This window comes from Polypterus senegalus, chromosome 5 (assembly GCF_016835505.1).
Source record: "Polypterus senegalus isolate Bchr_013 chromosome 5, ASM1683550v1, whole genome shotgun sequence".
NCBI classification, from domain to species: domain Eukaryota; kingdom Metazoa; phylum Chordata; class Cladistia; order Polypteriformes; family Polypteridae; genus Polypterus; species Polypterus senegalus.
In genome coordinates, this window is record NC_053158.1 from 2,034,282 (window position 1) to 2,048,799 (window position 14,518).

Sequence of the window (14,518 nt, forward strand, 5' to 3'; positions counted from 1 at the left end):
AAGGATTTCTCTTAATATTATAAAGTGCCTTTCATATCTATCTATCTATCTATCTATCTATCTATCTATCTATCTATCTATCTATCTATCTATCTATTGTAAGAATGACGCTATACAGCCCAACCCGACACAGATTAGTTACGGAGGCACGTGTAAAATTAAATAAACTTTTTATTTTCTTCGCCTGTGGGTTATGCCTTCCCCACAGACACAACACAGTCCCAAGCACACAATAACACAAATTTCATCTTCCTTCTCCACCACTCCTCACCAAACTTCGTCCTCCTTCCACCCGACTCTGGTCCCTGAGTGGTGGTCGCTGGCTCCCTTTATGGTTCACCCGGAAGTGCTCCAGGTGCTTGATCCTGATTTCTGGCTGCACTTCCGGGTGTGACAAATTGGTTGCCCACACGGGCTCAGGAGTCCCAAATACAGTGCCCCTGGCGTACCTGCACCCAGCTCCAATTCCCAGGATGCCCTGCGGGAACCCGAGGCACTGTTCCACCCCAGGAATCGTCCAACTAGCGTTCATGGGGAGGTATTGCAATGTCCATGGCTGCTTCCTGAATATAGTGTGCAGGGGCATCCTGGTTGGGTAAGGATGCCAAGCCCCTGTCACACTGTCTATCTATCTATCTATCATATAGTACCTTTCACACTATCTATCTATCTATCTATCTATCTATCTATCTATCTGTCTGTCTGTCTGTCTGTCTGTCTATCTATCTATTATATAGTGCCTTTCACCTCTACTGTATCTGTCTAGATTGATTTCATTTTAAGGTTCTATATTTTGGTCCATTCTTCTTTGTCATGGGTCCAGAGAATCACAATGTGTCTCACGCTGGTTGGACATGTCTGTGCTTATCAAGTGTAGAAAGCTGAAGTCGGCCATGGACGGTGATCTGGAGGAGGCGCCTGTCAGCAGCCAGTCTGTGACCATCAGAACCTAAGAGATAAGACATACGAGAAGAGACCCTCCAGTCAGTCCACCTGTTGCTCGTTTCTTTAGCAGATAGCTCATCTGTCCCAATGTCTCCATCAGATCCTTCATAAAGGTTGTTAAGGTTTCTGCTTCAGCTTCATGTCTCGGTAGTTTATTTCAGATTCCTACAACTCTTCTTCCTGGTTTCAGTCCTCAGTACTCTTCCCCTAAATGTCCACTGTTGTCCTTGAGTAAAGTGCTTCATCCTTAGCTTGAGGGAATTCTGCTGGATGTCCTTCATTGATGTCTTTGAGGATTTTGAAGCCCTGCATGAGGTCCCCGAACGGTCTCCTCTACTTGAGACTGAACAGGTTTAGTTCTTTGAGTCTGTCCCAGTGTGACATGTCCTCAAGACCCATGATGCACCTGGTTGCTCTCCTCTGCACAGCTGTGTCTTTTTTGTGCACACAAAGCTCCAGATGTGGTCACACTAGTGTGTCATACAGCATCATGTCCCTTGACTTATGTTCAGCAGTTTTTATGATGTGACCTAACATTTCATTTGCCTTTTTAATCATTTCTGCACATTGCTCTTCCTGTGGCGCCCATCTCTTATTTGTAATTGATGTTCCTGTTGCCCACGTGTAGCACTTTGCACTTTTCTCCATTAAGCTCCATTTTCTGAGTGTTTGCCCAAGTCATGATGGTTGTTTCACAAGCCTCTTCGGTGTCTGCCATTGTCCCAGTTTTAGTGTCATCTGTGAATCTGACAAGTTTACTAACTACACTGGAATGAAGGTCACAGATATAAGTCCGAACAAGTAACGGACCCAGCAGAGACCCCTGAGGGACCCACCTCTTATCTGTAGTCTTTATCTCCTGCTGGTTCACCAAATTGATCAGGTGGAAATGTCAGGGTGAGCCCTGAAGTGAAGCGGGAGCCGTGAGGTATGAGGCAGCGACGCTCATCACACTCCTCTTTATCCATACACTTTTATTGCATTTTAATTTTCCATGTTCACATCTTATTTTTCTCGGTTTACAGGCTGTGGCGCGAACTTCACAAACCCCATTGGCCGCATGGTGTCTCCCAGTTACCCTCAAAACTATCCGGCTGGTATGGACTGCCTGTACCTCATTGACGCGGGTGAACAGAAGACCGTCATCCTGCAGTTCGAGACCTTCCAGATTGAGCGTAAGTGTTGTGCTGCCAAGCCGCGCTGCTCATGTCAGGCCTTGCTGTCAGATGAGTGAGAGTTGAATGGGGTGACGCGGCACCAGGCCATAAGGGATCAGCGAAGCTCATTAAAGTCAGTATGACGGCAGGCACTGTGCCACTCACACATACCGAAGGAGTGTTTCTCAAACTTGGAGTCGTGACTCGTTTTGGGTCACATGATGTCTGACCTTGGGTCACACTGAGTCGTGATTCACGACAGTACTGCCTGGGAAAAAGTCACAAATGGAGGGTGGAATGACTTGAAATGGGACACCATGGGCAACGGGAAAGAATCACCAAACAGGAGACTGTGGGTGGCAAAGAAAACAAAAAAAGGCAAAATTCGGTCACAAGAAGAAAAAAGATTGAAGAATCGCTGTATTTAACTGTAGAAATAGACTAAAAAATGGAGGGATGTGTGGGGGCTGTTTGCATGACAGTTACAGGGGGCCCGTTTGTGTCATGAAGTGTCTGCTACAAGAAGAGGACTGAGCACTGGCACACTGTCTGTGCGGGACCTGAATGTTCTCACTAAGGGTTGACACTTCAGAATACGCAGGGACAGTTGTTTGTCGCTCACTGCCTGTGTCATTGTGATATTTCCCTCTACTTACCCTTTACCTGTTGTCTTCAAGAATACGTGTACTCATCAGGCTCGCTGCTGGGTTGGTCTGCTGTCGCACCTGAAGATTAACACACACACACACACACACACCCTATCCCTATGAGTGACACACACACAGCTGGTTAATCTCTAGCACTTCAAACCACACAAGACTTTAGGAATAACACAACTCGTCATTCTCTTAGCACTTCAAAAGACTTACTTATTATCGGCACGAACAACACTCGATGTTTTAAGTTTAACACAGACCTAAATATTATTTTCGTCTCTAGGAATCTATTCAAACATCCAAAGGCTCAACATTCTTGGCTGTTGGCCATATATCCACCCAGAATGCCTCACTTGACATCCTGTTTCCTACTATTGGGTGGAGATCACATCCTCAGCCTTAATAAACCTCGCAGCACAGAGCGTATGGCAAACTACCGACTGCTCCAGGTTACCTCAATCACTTCACATATGAAGATAAAGTATAGAAAGTTAAAATCTGTATGGTATTTATTACATAAATAATAAACACCAAACAGAACAAGGAATAATTGAAAATGAGTCTGGATATATATTGTCTTTAGGAAAAGCTTACGAAAAAGTCAAGATGTCAAGGATGAACGTCCCAGGTGGCTTGTGATCTTAGCTCTCGAAGTTGTTCATGAGATGCTTTGCTGACGATCAGATGGAAACGGCCGCACATTGCTGGCACCCTCTTCTGTTGTCGCTCTCCTGACGTCGCCATTTCCTCTTCTTCTGATGTCGCTCTTCTGACGTCACTGTTTCCTCTTCTTCATCTTATGTCGCTCTCCTGACATCGTCGTTTCTTCTTCTTCTGATGTCGCTCTCCTGACATCACCATTTCCTCTTCTTCTTCTGATGTCGCTCTGCTGACTTTGCCGTTTCCTCTTCTTCTTCTGATGTCGCTCTGCTGACTTTGCCGTTTCCTCTTCTTCTTCTGATGTCGCTGTTCAGATGAGGAAAATCTTATATATACTGTGTATACTCATGGGTAAGTTCTTCTGCGGATAAGTCGAGACTTGATTTTACAGTTTCTGGTATTTTATAATGTCGGTCGTATAAGTCGAATGTGAAGAACTCATTCTATTTGTCCAAGGGATTATGATTTTCCAATGCCCACCTGAGAGAGTAACCACAGAGCACACAGCCTTTTTATTCTATGTGGGTGCAGCAATGCTCTGTATCAGTGTGTCCTCCTAACCTCACTCTCTCTATTGTGCCTACGTGACCACATGGTAATACCCGAATTATTCCAAAGTGACGTTTGCACTGTTTTGTGTTTTTTGTATCTCACACCCTCATACACGTTTATCGTAACAGCATCCCTTATCTACGATGGAGCGTTCGATCAGAAGAAAATATGAAGCTGGTTTTATATTAAAAGTCGTTGAAGTGGCGAAATAAATTGTTAACTGTGCTGCTGCGTCTGAGAAACTGATGTAGGAGATTGGAGGAGAAGGCAAGAAGATGTTTAAAAGAAAACAAAATGAAGTGTCGCATTTTTGAACGGGTGTATAAGTCAGGGTCTGATTTTATGATCGATTTTTCGGGTTTCAAGACCCGACTTATACATGAGTATATACAGTAAACGTCTACGCGTGGAAGTACGGGCTGGAAGTGCGAGGCTACAGCATGAAGCTCAAAGACAGCGACTCTGTCGCCAAAGTGAAACCGCCAAGACATGAGAAACTCGCTTAGCTGCTGATACACATGTGAGGCGAACACATCGGCAAAACGAAACTTCAGAGGATAGAGAAACTCGCTTAGCCGCTGATGCACAACTGATGCGATTGATCGATTGAAGTGCCAGAATCGAGGGCTCCTAGGAGCCTGGGCTTTTTACAGCACAGGCTTACAAAGTGAGTTTATTATAAAATTCTCCACGGGGGTTTCGTAACACGTGATTGTTAGATATTCCGATTGGCTGGCTGTCAATATGGTGGATGATTTCACTCAGACTCTTTAATCTATTTGAATGCGTCCGTTTTCCCAAGCAATAAAGTTTTTGCTGTTTTAACAATCTGCTGCCTCACACTGTAAACTAATTTAGTCCTGGTGCTCACCTCTTCACAGGTGATGAAGTCACCACTACAGCCTGAGGCTTCTCCTGAATTCCTGCTCAGTTCAAACAGATGGTATTGTGATTGATTGACAATTCTGGAGAACAGAATGTAAAACGGCCCATGCAAGCATCCTGTATTTAAGTTCATCTTGTTTTGGTCTTAAGCAAAATATAATGAAAATACAGAGCAATCTATACTAATAAAAGGCAAAGCCCTCACTGACTGACTCACTGACTGACCGACTGACTGACTCATAATTCTCCAACTTCCCGTGTAGGTAGAAGGCTGAAATTTGGCAGGCTCATTCCTTACAGCTTACTTACAAAAGTTGGTCAGGTTTGATTTTGAAATTCTACGCATAATGGTCATAACTGGAAGGTATTTTTCTCCATTTACTGTAATGGAGTTAAGCTCGAAAGCCATGGTGGTGGAGTTTCGTGTGACATCATCACGCCTCCCACGTAATCATGTGAACTGACTGTCAACACAGTGCGTAGAAAACCAGGAAGACCTCCAAAAGCGCTTAAGAAAACATGCATTATATAATTGAGAAGGCAGCGAAACAATAAGAAGCGAGCGAAAGTGACATATACTACCATATTCATGAGTGCTGCTACCTCGAAAGAAAGCAAGGTGTAAACCTAAACTTTAAATTAAGTTCATAGACAGGCTACTGCTGGCGTTTGTCATGCCCACAGGTAATGCGGGATACAAGTTTAATGAGAGGACGCAGGATATAAACGAGAGTTTTGATCACTTTGTAACTAAGTTAAAATTGCAGGTGAAGGGTGTGCTTATGCAAATTCGAGAGACTGTGTTTGTGGGGATTGACAGTTAAAGGCGGGTGGGGAGTCACGTCATCATCTCCCTCCCATTCACCTCATTTCGCTCTGAGCTGAGCTCAGCTAACGCAGTGTTCAAGCAACTTTGTCGACTGCCACCAAATACTCACAGAAAAATCCACAAGTTAATACACACGCTGTCTCTAGAGTTTCTCCACACTGAATCCTCCAGGCACTACTTACAAAAGGTTACATTGACAATCGTGTACGTTATTTTTAAAATCTTTCCTTTTCTTAGCACAAGCACAGCTGAGAAGCTTCGATGCATGTGCTCCATAACGCGTTAAAAATAATGCATTTAATCACACTTTGCATTACAAGCAAAGGGAGCTTTGTCAATGCATGATTTCCTGGTACACGATTACATTGATCAGCGCATCCCGATTCATTTTACCCTCGCACCACCTTAGTTTGAGAAGAAGTATTAAAAAATATGAGGTTAACACAGAAAAACAGATCACCAATTCAAGCTTTATGAATAATCGATTCACCATCAATAATTGTTTTGGTAAAGCCATCCTCCTTCCATTTTATAATTTTTCCGCCACTAGCCATGATTAAATGAACGGTAAAAAGTAAGAGCAAGCGAGGTGACTTATTTAGGCAGGCATATATATGACAGCAACACTCATGACAATGTCAATCATGTTACGTTATTATTAAAATGTTTCCTTTTCTTTTTCATTACTTCTTTAACACACTACTTCTCGCTGAGTAGCGGGTATTTTGCTATATATATATATATGAATGACCTCCAAAAGCGCTGAGACTTTTGATATCATGAACGTGTGTGCAAAACTGGGGTCTCCTGCCCAGCAAAGTCGAGCAGCCAGCGTGCATAGCTGTGCCGGCCTTTGAGACGCTGACTGCGCTTCTGCCTTAAGTCAAAGTGAGCACTTTTAATTTTTTCATCCTCCCCGCGCTATAGCCCAGACAAGTGCAAACACGGGACCCCTTTTCTACACCACGGAAAAATAATATTAAGGTGATTCGCACTTTCTTTTGCACGATATCGATTATGAGGTCCTCACCGGATTATGAAGACACACACACGAGTGGAGGACTGACAGTGCCATCACAGCCGATTAATGGCAGGGACGTCTCACCAGTCTACACAAGACCCACCGCGACTGTCCCCAAAAGGCGATCATAACGTCAGCGAACACATCTCTCTATACTATATAAAAGAAAAAGGCAACTTTCCTTTCTTTACACCTTTTATCCCAAACCTTTCTCTCTTAACACTGCAGAGGACACAAAACTAATTTTCTTTAATTGCCGGTAAGGCACATTACCAGATGCACAAATTTGAACGTTCACATAGAAAATGTAATTTCTATACCACAATATAACAAGATCTTCACCATGACGTGGGGCACCGGGTCTGATCTAAACTCACTAGTGATTTGCTGGCTCTACCCGTTGTCCTGTGGACCCTCTGTGTTCCTACACCAGTTCAGCCTGTTATTGACGTGGACCCCCAAATATATTTGTAGCAATGCACCACCTCCACATGCACCCCCTGAATGATCACTTGGCTCAGAGTCTCATTGGTGCAGCAATTCATAGATTTTGCTATTAAATGTCAGGCGAATCTCAAAGTCATCCGCCTGACTCCTCTCCTTTGTCAGCAAACACCTTAGAAGTTCAGCCAGTGACGTGCGCTGCTGTTGTACTTCTAGTCCGAGGTGGTCAGAGGTGAACAGAGAAGGAGACGGGCCCGCACCTCGTGGTGCTCCAGTGTTGCTCACAAAGTCTTTGAGCCTCATGGCTGGTGGTCTGTCCAACAGATCCTTCAGGACCCTACAGGCTCATCCACCTAAATATGTCTGAGCAGACCCCTTAACTGGGAATGACGGGATGGTTTTGGAGGCACTGGAAACATCCAAAGACATAGAATCCTCACGGTGTGGCCAGCTTTACTAAACCTTGTGGAGAAGATAGATAACTGCATCTTCCACTCCACTCTTTGCGTAAAGGGGGTCTAGAAGGTCTTTCATGAGAGGACTTGCAGAGCCCAGGAGCACTCACTCATAACACTGGACATGAGAGCCACTGGTCTGTAGTCATTCTTGTATGCTCAATGTGTCTTATTGATGGTTTTTATATTGGATTTCATTTAATTTCAGATGAAGTGTTACTACTTTATTTTCTTGTCTCAGTGCCCATCAAACTCGAGTCTAAACTACCAACCATCATTATGGTCAAAGTGGTCCCCCCCAGAGATGCTCATCATCACAGTTTAAAGAATAGAAAACGTTTTCATTTGCTCATTCACTTCACTTTGTACTCTCACGTAATTGAATACAAAATGATGGTGGAGATGAAGTCAACACAGAAACCCACTTTGTCCCTCAGAGAGCCCACTCATTCACACACATACACTGCTAAAGGGCAGTTCAGCCCCACCTCTCCATCACGTGACTGTTGTCAGGGTTACAGTTGCTTAGCAGCAGCACCAGACGGACTTGGAAGGACAGACCAGGGGCCAGTAGGGGTCACGTCTTCTAGGTGTGAACATCTTGCTGGTATTTCCTGGCTGTTGTGGTCTGCTGGACGGTCAGTCCATCATCAGGTCACCACCGGCTCACCCACCTGCATGTCTCTGAGCTGAGCCCATAACTGAGTAGCTGTTAGGTTTTTTATTATCTAGAAATGACGATGTCTGAGCTCTTCACTTGTGACGATGTGGCTTGCTCCCTTTGTCCTGGTCACATTTGGCCCCAAACAACCCCCCAGACGGGTGTTTCCTTGATTATGTTGACCTCTTTTGTAAGTCAAATCTGCAAAGCCAATAAATGTCAGTGTAACAGAGATGGTAAGATGGCACTGGAGAAACCAAAACACCTCATCCTCACGGTGCTGCCAGCTTTACTCAGCCTTGTAGTCTAGACAGATGATTGATGGATTGATTGATTGATTGAAGGGAGTCTTCAAGCTGGCGCTGTGTGGGTGAGTGTGCCATGTGATGGACTGGCACCTCATCCGGAGTTGGTTCCTGCCAGAATTGTAAAACTTGAATTTGGAATCCTTTTTAGGGCTGCAGCCGCCCAGCGTCACGTCTGTGCCAGTCCACAGTCTCCATTTTAATGTTCGCTTTTCTGGTTTTGCCCCACAGAACACTCCACCTGCAACTATGATGGCCTGAAGATCTACAGGGGCACTGCGGTCACAGGTTTTCCGATGGTGACTCTGTGCGGGACGCAGATTCCTGGACCGGTGACCACGCATGGTCCCATGCTACTTAACTTCTACTCGGACTCCATGGTGTCAGACAAAGGCTTCCTGGCAAAATACCAAGTGATTCGTGAGTTTCACTCTTATGTGGCATTTGGGTGGACGGGATGGGCCTGTCAGCACCGGCTGTGGCTTGTGTTCAGGATCACTCGGCCCGTCTTTATTTCATGTTGTGCCATTTGCATGATGGGTGGATGGATGGATGTGTCTCTTTTTTTGCATGCTGAACTTTTGGTTAAGGTACGCAGTTATTGAACGTTCATAAAGACAGAAGATGGCCCACTGATCTCCTGTCATGGCTACTACTGTATACTTGTGGGTTTTCTTCCCAGTCTCTCTTTCTCTGCCATTAAACTCGGGTCCCAAATGTCAAATATGGGTCTACAGGGACACCAACGTCAAGTACGACCCTTCAGTTTCAGTGTGCGAGCAGAAAAAGATGCCATCCACTGAGTTCTACACACAATCTTCATCTTGTAAGGACCCAGCAGGCCACTCTCTGTGCCTACAGTGCCATGAATGGAAGATTCCGACTTGCTAATATGTGCAACGAGATGACAGATGAACGGGCTGAGTCAGAGGCCTCCCAGGGGTCCACATGGCCATGTCTGAGGGGCACAAAGCCCACAAGTTTCTTTTTTTAGCTCCTCTTTGTTGAAGTGCCAGAGTTTAATTGGATCCAGAGGCCCAACTGACTGCTGAGACGTCTGACAGGAGTAACAACTGGTGGTTCTCAGTGGGTGAAATCAAGCGCCACAGTGCCCCCCTGTGGTTTCATTTTTATGAAGCCATCAGAGCAGCAGTTCAAAAGTAGCTTAGGTGAGGCCAGGAAAGCGAGAGACACAAGCTTCATGTTATGAAAATCTGAAGGAAAAAAAGTCAACATGAGGGCTGAGCAGAGCAGCATTTGGAAAGTGTGCGTCCAGAGGAGGTTCCCGTAACTGAGCCTGCCCTTGTAATGAGCTTGGTGATTCGGTGGGCCTCTCTTGAGGTGACATCACCAGCCCAGCACACCACACTGGCCACCACAGAGGTGCAGAAGATACAGTTGTGCTTGAAAGTTTGTGAACCCTTTAGAATCTATATATATAATTCACTAAGGCAAGACAGCCATGGAAAGCGGCGTGGATTCACTAAGCTGCCGACAAGTGAGACACCTATGGCACACGTAGGAAAGAGCCACGCCCACCAACTCCAAGACCATTGGATACGACGACAACTTGCATGGCCACGCCCACTAACTCGGACGCAACGACACAGAAAAAATGGCGTCATTTATATTCATCTGTCGTAGAGGCCACATGCAGTGCAGGTCAGGTTAATGTCATCTGCACGTCATGCACCTCCGAGCACGTTGACTGTTCATAGAGGCGTGAGCGGAGGTGAGTCGCCATATGCAGCGTGTGAGGGGTATCCCATGGGATCCTTAAAACAATCCTTTAAAACTGAGGTTGAAGCACAATGAAGTAAGCAGTCTTTAAAACCAACTTTTCGTTACGACGCATCGACCGCATGCACCATAGCAAACTGTTTTACACCCTACATACAGCTATTCGCATCCGCGACAAACGTGCGTCTTCATAGATGCTCCTGCAGGAACACGGAAGACGTTTTCCTGCCCACCAAACTTCTTTTCACCGGACGGCCTACCCTCGCTCTCTACACATTCACACTGCCTGCCCATTTGCCCGGATGCAAAAACTCACCGACCACCCAGTTAGTCCCTTTCGTCTGTGGTAAGAGTCCACATGCACGTCTGAGCCACGCGGCGTTTGTTATGCCGCGGGTTCACTATTGTGTTGTATTCTGCTCTCGCCAGAGTTCCATCTTTTCATTCACTTACTGTTGTATTCTCACACCAACGCGTTTTAGACATCCGTGTCTTTCCAGGAATGTTTAGCATTCAATAAATAATTATGCATGACATTGACCGTGTGTCTATCCGGCGCAGAGAGGTGTGGGTAAGCCATTGAACCCCATTCGGGCTGCAAACTGTGGAATTCCCACTAAATGTGACTCATACGCCCCACTGCTTACGTCCCTACCCTTTGTGCACACCCCCCTCCTACCGTGGTCGGGTATCTTGGTGGATTATATATAGAAAAGCAGCCAAAACTGAGGGGTATCCCATGGGGTCCTTAAAACATTCCTTTACAACTGAGGTTAAAACACAATGAAGTAGGCAGTCTTTAAAAAAGTTTCCGTTACGACGCGATCGTGTGCACCATAGCAAACTGTTTTACACGCTACATGCAGCAATTCGCATCCGCGACAAACATGCGTCTTCTTAGATCATATGTGTCAAACTCATGGCCCCCGAGATCATTTTATATATTACAGTATTGTTATTAATGGCCCGGGGATATGAAGCGCTGGTAACACAATAAACTACAGATCCCATAATGCAGCGCTTCAGCTGCCTTTTGAACACTTACCGCGTTAATCAAGTCTAGCTTATGATGCTGCAAGTTATTGCGAAGCTAGCCCACACGATGCCGAAGAGAAAAGGTGATTCTGAACATAGAGCCTTTAAAAACCGATGGGAGACTGAGTATATGTTTACTGACATTGCCGGTAAACCCGTGTGTCTCATTTGTGGAGCTAATGTGGCTGTAATTACAGAATTTAATCTATGAGACAAAACATCAGGATAACCTGAAACACCTGAATGCAAAGCAGAAGATACAGAAAGCAGAAGAGTTAAAGAAGAATCTGACACTTCAGCAGACGTTTTTACCCGTGCAAAATCACAAAGTGATTTCAAGTGAAGCTACTTTTATGGGAGACACAAATCTACCAGTGCAACTTGCCCCACTTTCCCTGTTGCCAAGTAATGTTGAACCAAGTCGGCACAACGGTGTTCCCAAATACGCACTTTGCTGATAAACTGAGCCACTGCACACGGCGCTTTGGTGACTTTGAAGAACATAAAAAGAATTTTCAGTTGTTTCAACCCATTTGCTGTCGATGTGGAAACTGCGCCTGTGCAGATTGAGATGGAGGTGATTGAGCTGCAGTGTAATGGCACACCGAAGGCAGAGTACGATACTGAAGGGCCTGCACAGTTTATTCACTCCATTCCCGCAGAAATGCTCCAGCTTCGTCTACATGCAGCTAGAACCTTGTGCATGTTTGGTAGACCGTGTGTCTACCCGGCGTGGGTAAGCCGATGAACCCCATTCAGGCTGCAAACTAAGTCCCACTAAGTGCGACTCATACGCTCCCACTGGTTGCGTCCCAACCCTTTGTACACACCTCGCTACTACCGTGGTCGGGTGTCTTGGTGGATTATATATAGAATAGCAGCCAAAACCGCACAGAGCAATGAAAAGTCTACGTCAGTCACAGGTACATCTGGACTGTGTAAAGACGGCGACTCAAGTGACGAGTTGGATGTGGACACATGAGCGGCAGTGCATACTGAACAAGAAATCAGCAGACTAGCACGACGGACGGAGCTGAATCGACGCCATTCTTCTCTCCTCCCGTTCCACACTCGCGCGTGCACCCCCATCCCTCTGTCTGGCAGGAGAAGGCGCGAGGACGGCGCCAGTTTTCAGTCACTTCAGACGATTGTGTGTTGGTTCGTTCCGTGCATTGTTACAATGTTGCTTTTCATGCTGATTTATTACATTACCGATTTTCAAATGTTAATTTTCTCCCTCTGCTTAAAAATCATTAAAAACCGCCTGATTATGCGTGTATGGTATGCCTGGGTTGGCTAGTGTTCTATATTTCTGCATAAATATGACCTAAAACATCATCAGATTTTCACTCAAGTCCTAAAAGTAGATAAAGAGAAACCAGTTAAACAAATGAGACAAAATATTATACTTGGTCATTTATTTATTAAGGAAAATGATCGAATATCACATATTTGTGAGTGGCAAAAGTATGTGAACCTTTGCTTTCAGTATCTGCTGTGACCCCCCAATAACTCAACTAAACGTTTCCGGTAACTTCTGATCATTCCTGCACACGGCTTGGAGGAATTTTCTCCCATTCCTCCGTACAGAACAGCTTCAACTCTGGGATGTTGGTGGGTTTCCTCACATGAACTGCTCTCTTCAGGTCCTTCCACAACATTTCGATTGGATTAAGGTCAGGACTTTGACTTGGCCATTCCAGAACATTCACTTTATTCTTCTTTAACCATTCTTTGGTAGAACGACTTGTGTGCTTAGGGTCGTTGTCTTGCTGCATGACCCACCTTCTCTTGAGATTCAGTTCATGGACAGATGTCCTGACATTTTCCTTTAGAATTCTCTGATATAATTCAGAATTCATTGTTCCATCAATGAAGGCAAGCCGTCCTGGCCCAGATGCAGCACAACAGGCCCAAACCATGATACTACCACCACCATGTTTCACAGATGGGATGAGGTTCTTATGCTGGAATGCAGTGTTTTCCTTTCTCCAAACATAACGCTTTTCATTTAAACCAAAAAGTTCTATTTTGGTCTCATCCGTCCACAAAACATTCTTCCAATAGCCTTCTGGTTTGTCCACGTGATCTTTAGCAAACTGCAGACGAGCAGCAATGTTTTTTGGAGAGCAGTGGCTTTCTCCTTGCAACCCTGCCATGCACACCATTGTTGTTCAGTGTTCTCCTGATGGTGGACTCATGAACATGAACATTAGCCAATGTGAGAGAGGCCTTCAGTTGCTTAGAAGTTACCCTGGGGTCCTTTGTGACCTTGCTGACTATTACACGTGTGCCTTGCTCTTGGAGTGATCTTTGTTGGTCGACCACTCCTTGGGAGGGTAACAATGGTCTTGAATTTCCTCCATTTGTACACAATCTGTCTGACTGTGGATTGGTGGAGTCCAAACTCTTTAGAGATGGTTTTGTAACCTTCTCCAGCCTGATGAGCATCAACAACTCTTTTTGTGAGGTCCTCAGAAATCTCTTTTGTTCATGCCATGATACACTTCTACAAACGTGTTGTGAAGAGCAGACTTTGATAGATCCTGTTCTTTAAATAACACAGGGTGCCCACTCACACCTGATTGGCATCCCATTGACTTGAATTTCACCTTCAAACTAACTGATCATCCGTGAGGTTCACATACTTTTGCCACTCACAAATATGTAATATTCGATCATTTTCCTCAATAAATAAATGACCAAGTATAATATTTTTATCTCATTTGTTTAACTGGTTTCTCTTTATCTACTTTTAGGACTTGAGTGAAAATCTGATGATGTTTTAGGTCATAGTTATGCAGAAATATAGAAAAGTCTAAAGGGTTCACAAACTTTCAAGCACAACTGTATGAAGGATTTCACTTCGCACATTAAAGGACCGCAGTCTCCTAAAGAAGAGTCTGCTCTGCCCTTTCTTCTCTACTTCTTCTGTCATACAAGATCAGTCCAGCCTGTCATTGATGGGGACCCCCAAGTACTTATAGGGGTGGACCACCGCTACATCCACTCCACCACCAGACATGCAGGCTCTTTGGTGCTGTGAAAGTCAATAAGCAGTTCCTCAGTTTTGCTGATGTTAAGCTGCAGACAGTCGTCCTGTAGATCCTCTGTGTTCCTACACCAGTTCTGCCTGTTCTTGAGGTGGACCCCCAAGTATTTGTTGCAATGTA

At 45.0% G+C, this 14,518-nt stretch overlaps 1 protein-coding gene across 1 annotated transcript in view; it reads left to right on the forward strand.

Annotated features, from left to right (window-relative positions):
- cubn (cubilin (intrinsic factor-cobalamin receptor)) overlaps window positions 1-14,518 on the forward strand; it is a 279,179-nt gene that overhangs the window by 232,172 nt on the left and 32,489 nt on the right. The window contains 2 exon segments of the mRNA XM_039754274.1: window positions 1,971-2,120; window positions 8,802-8,990. Of these exon segments, the coding sequence (XP_039610208.1) occupies window positions 1,971-2,120; window positions 8,802-8,990 (339 nt within the window).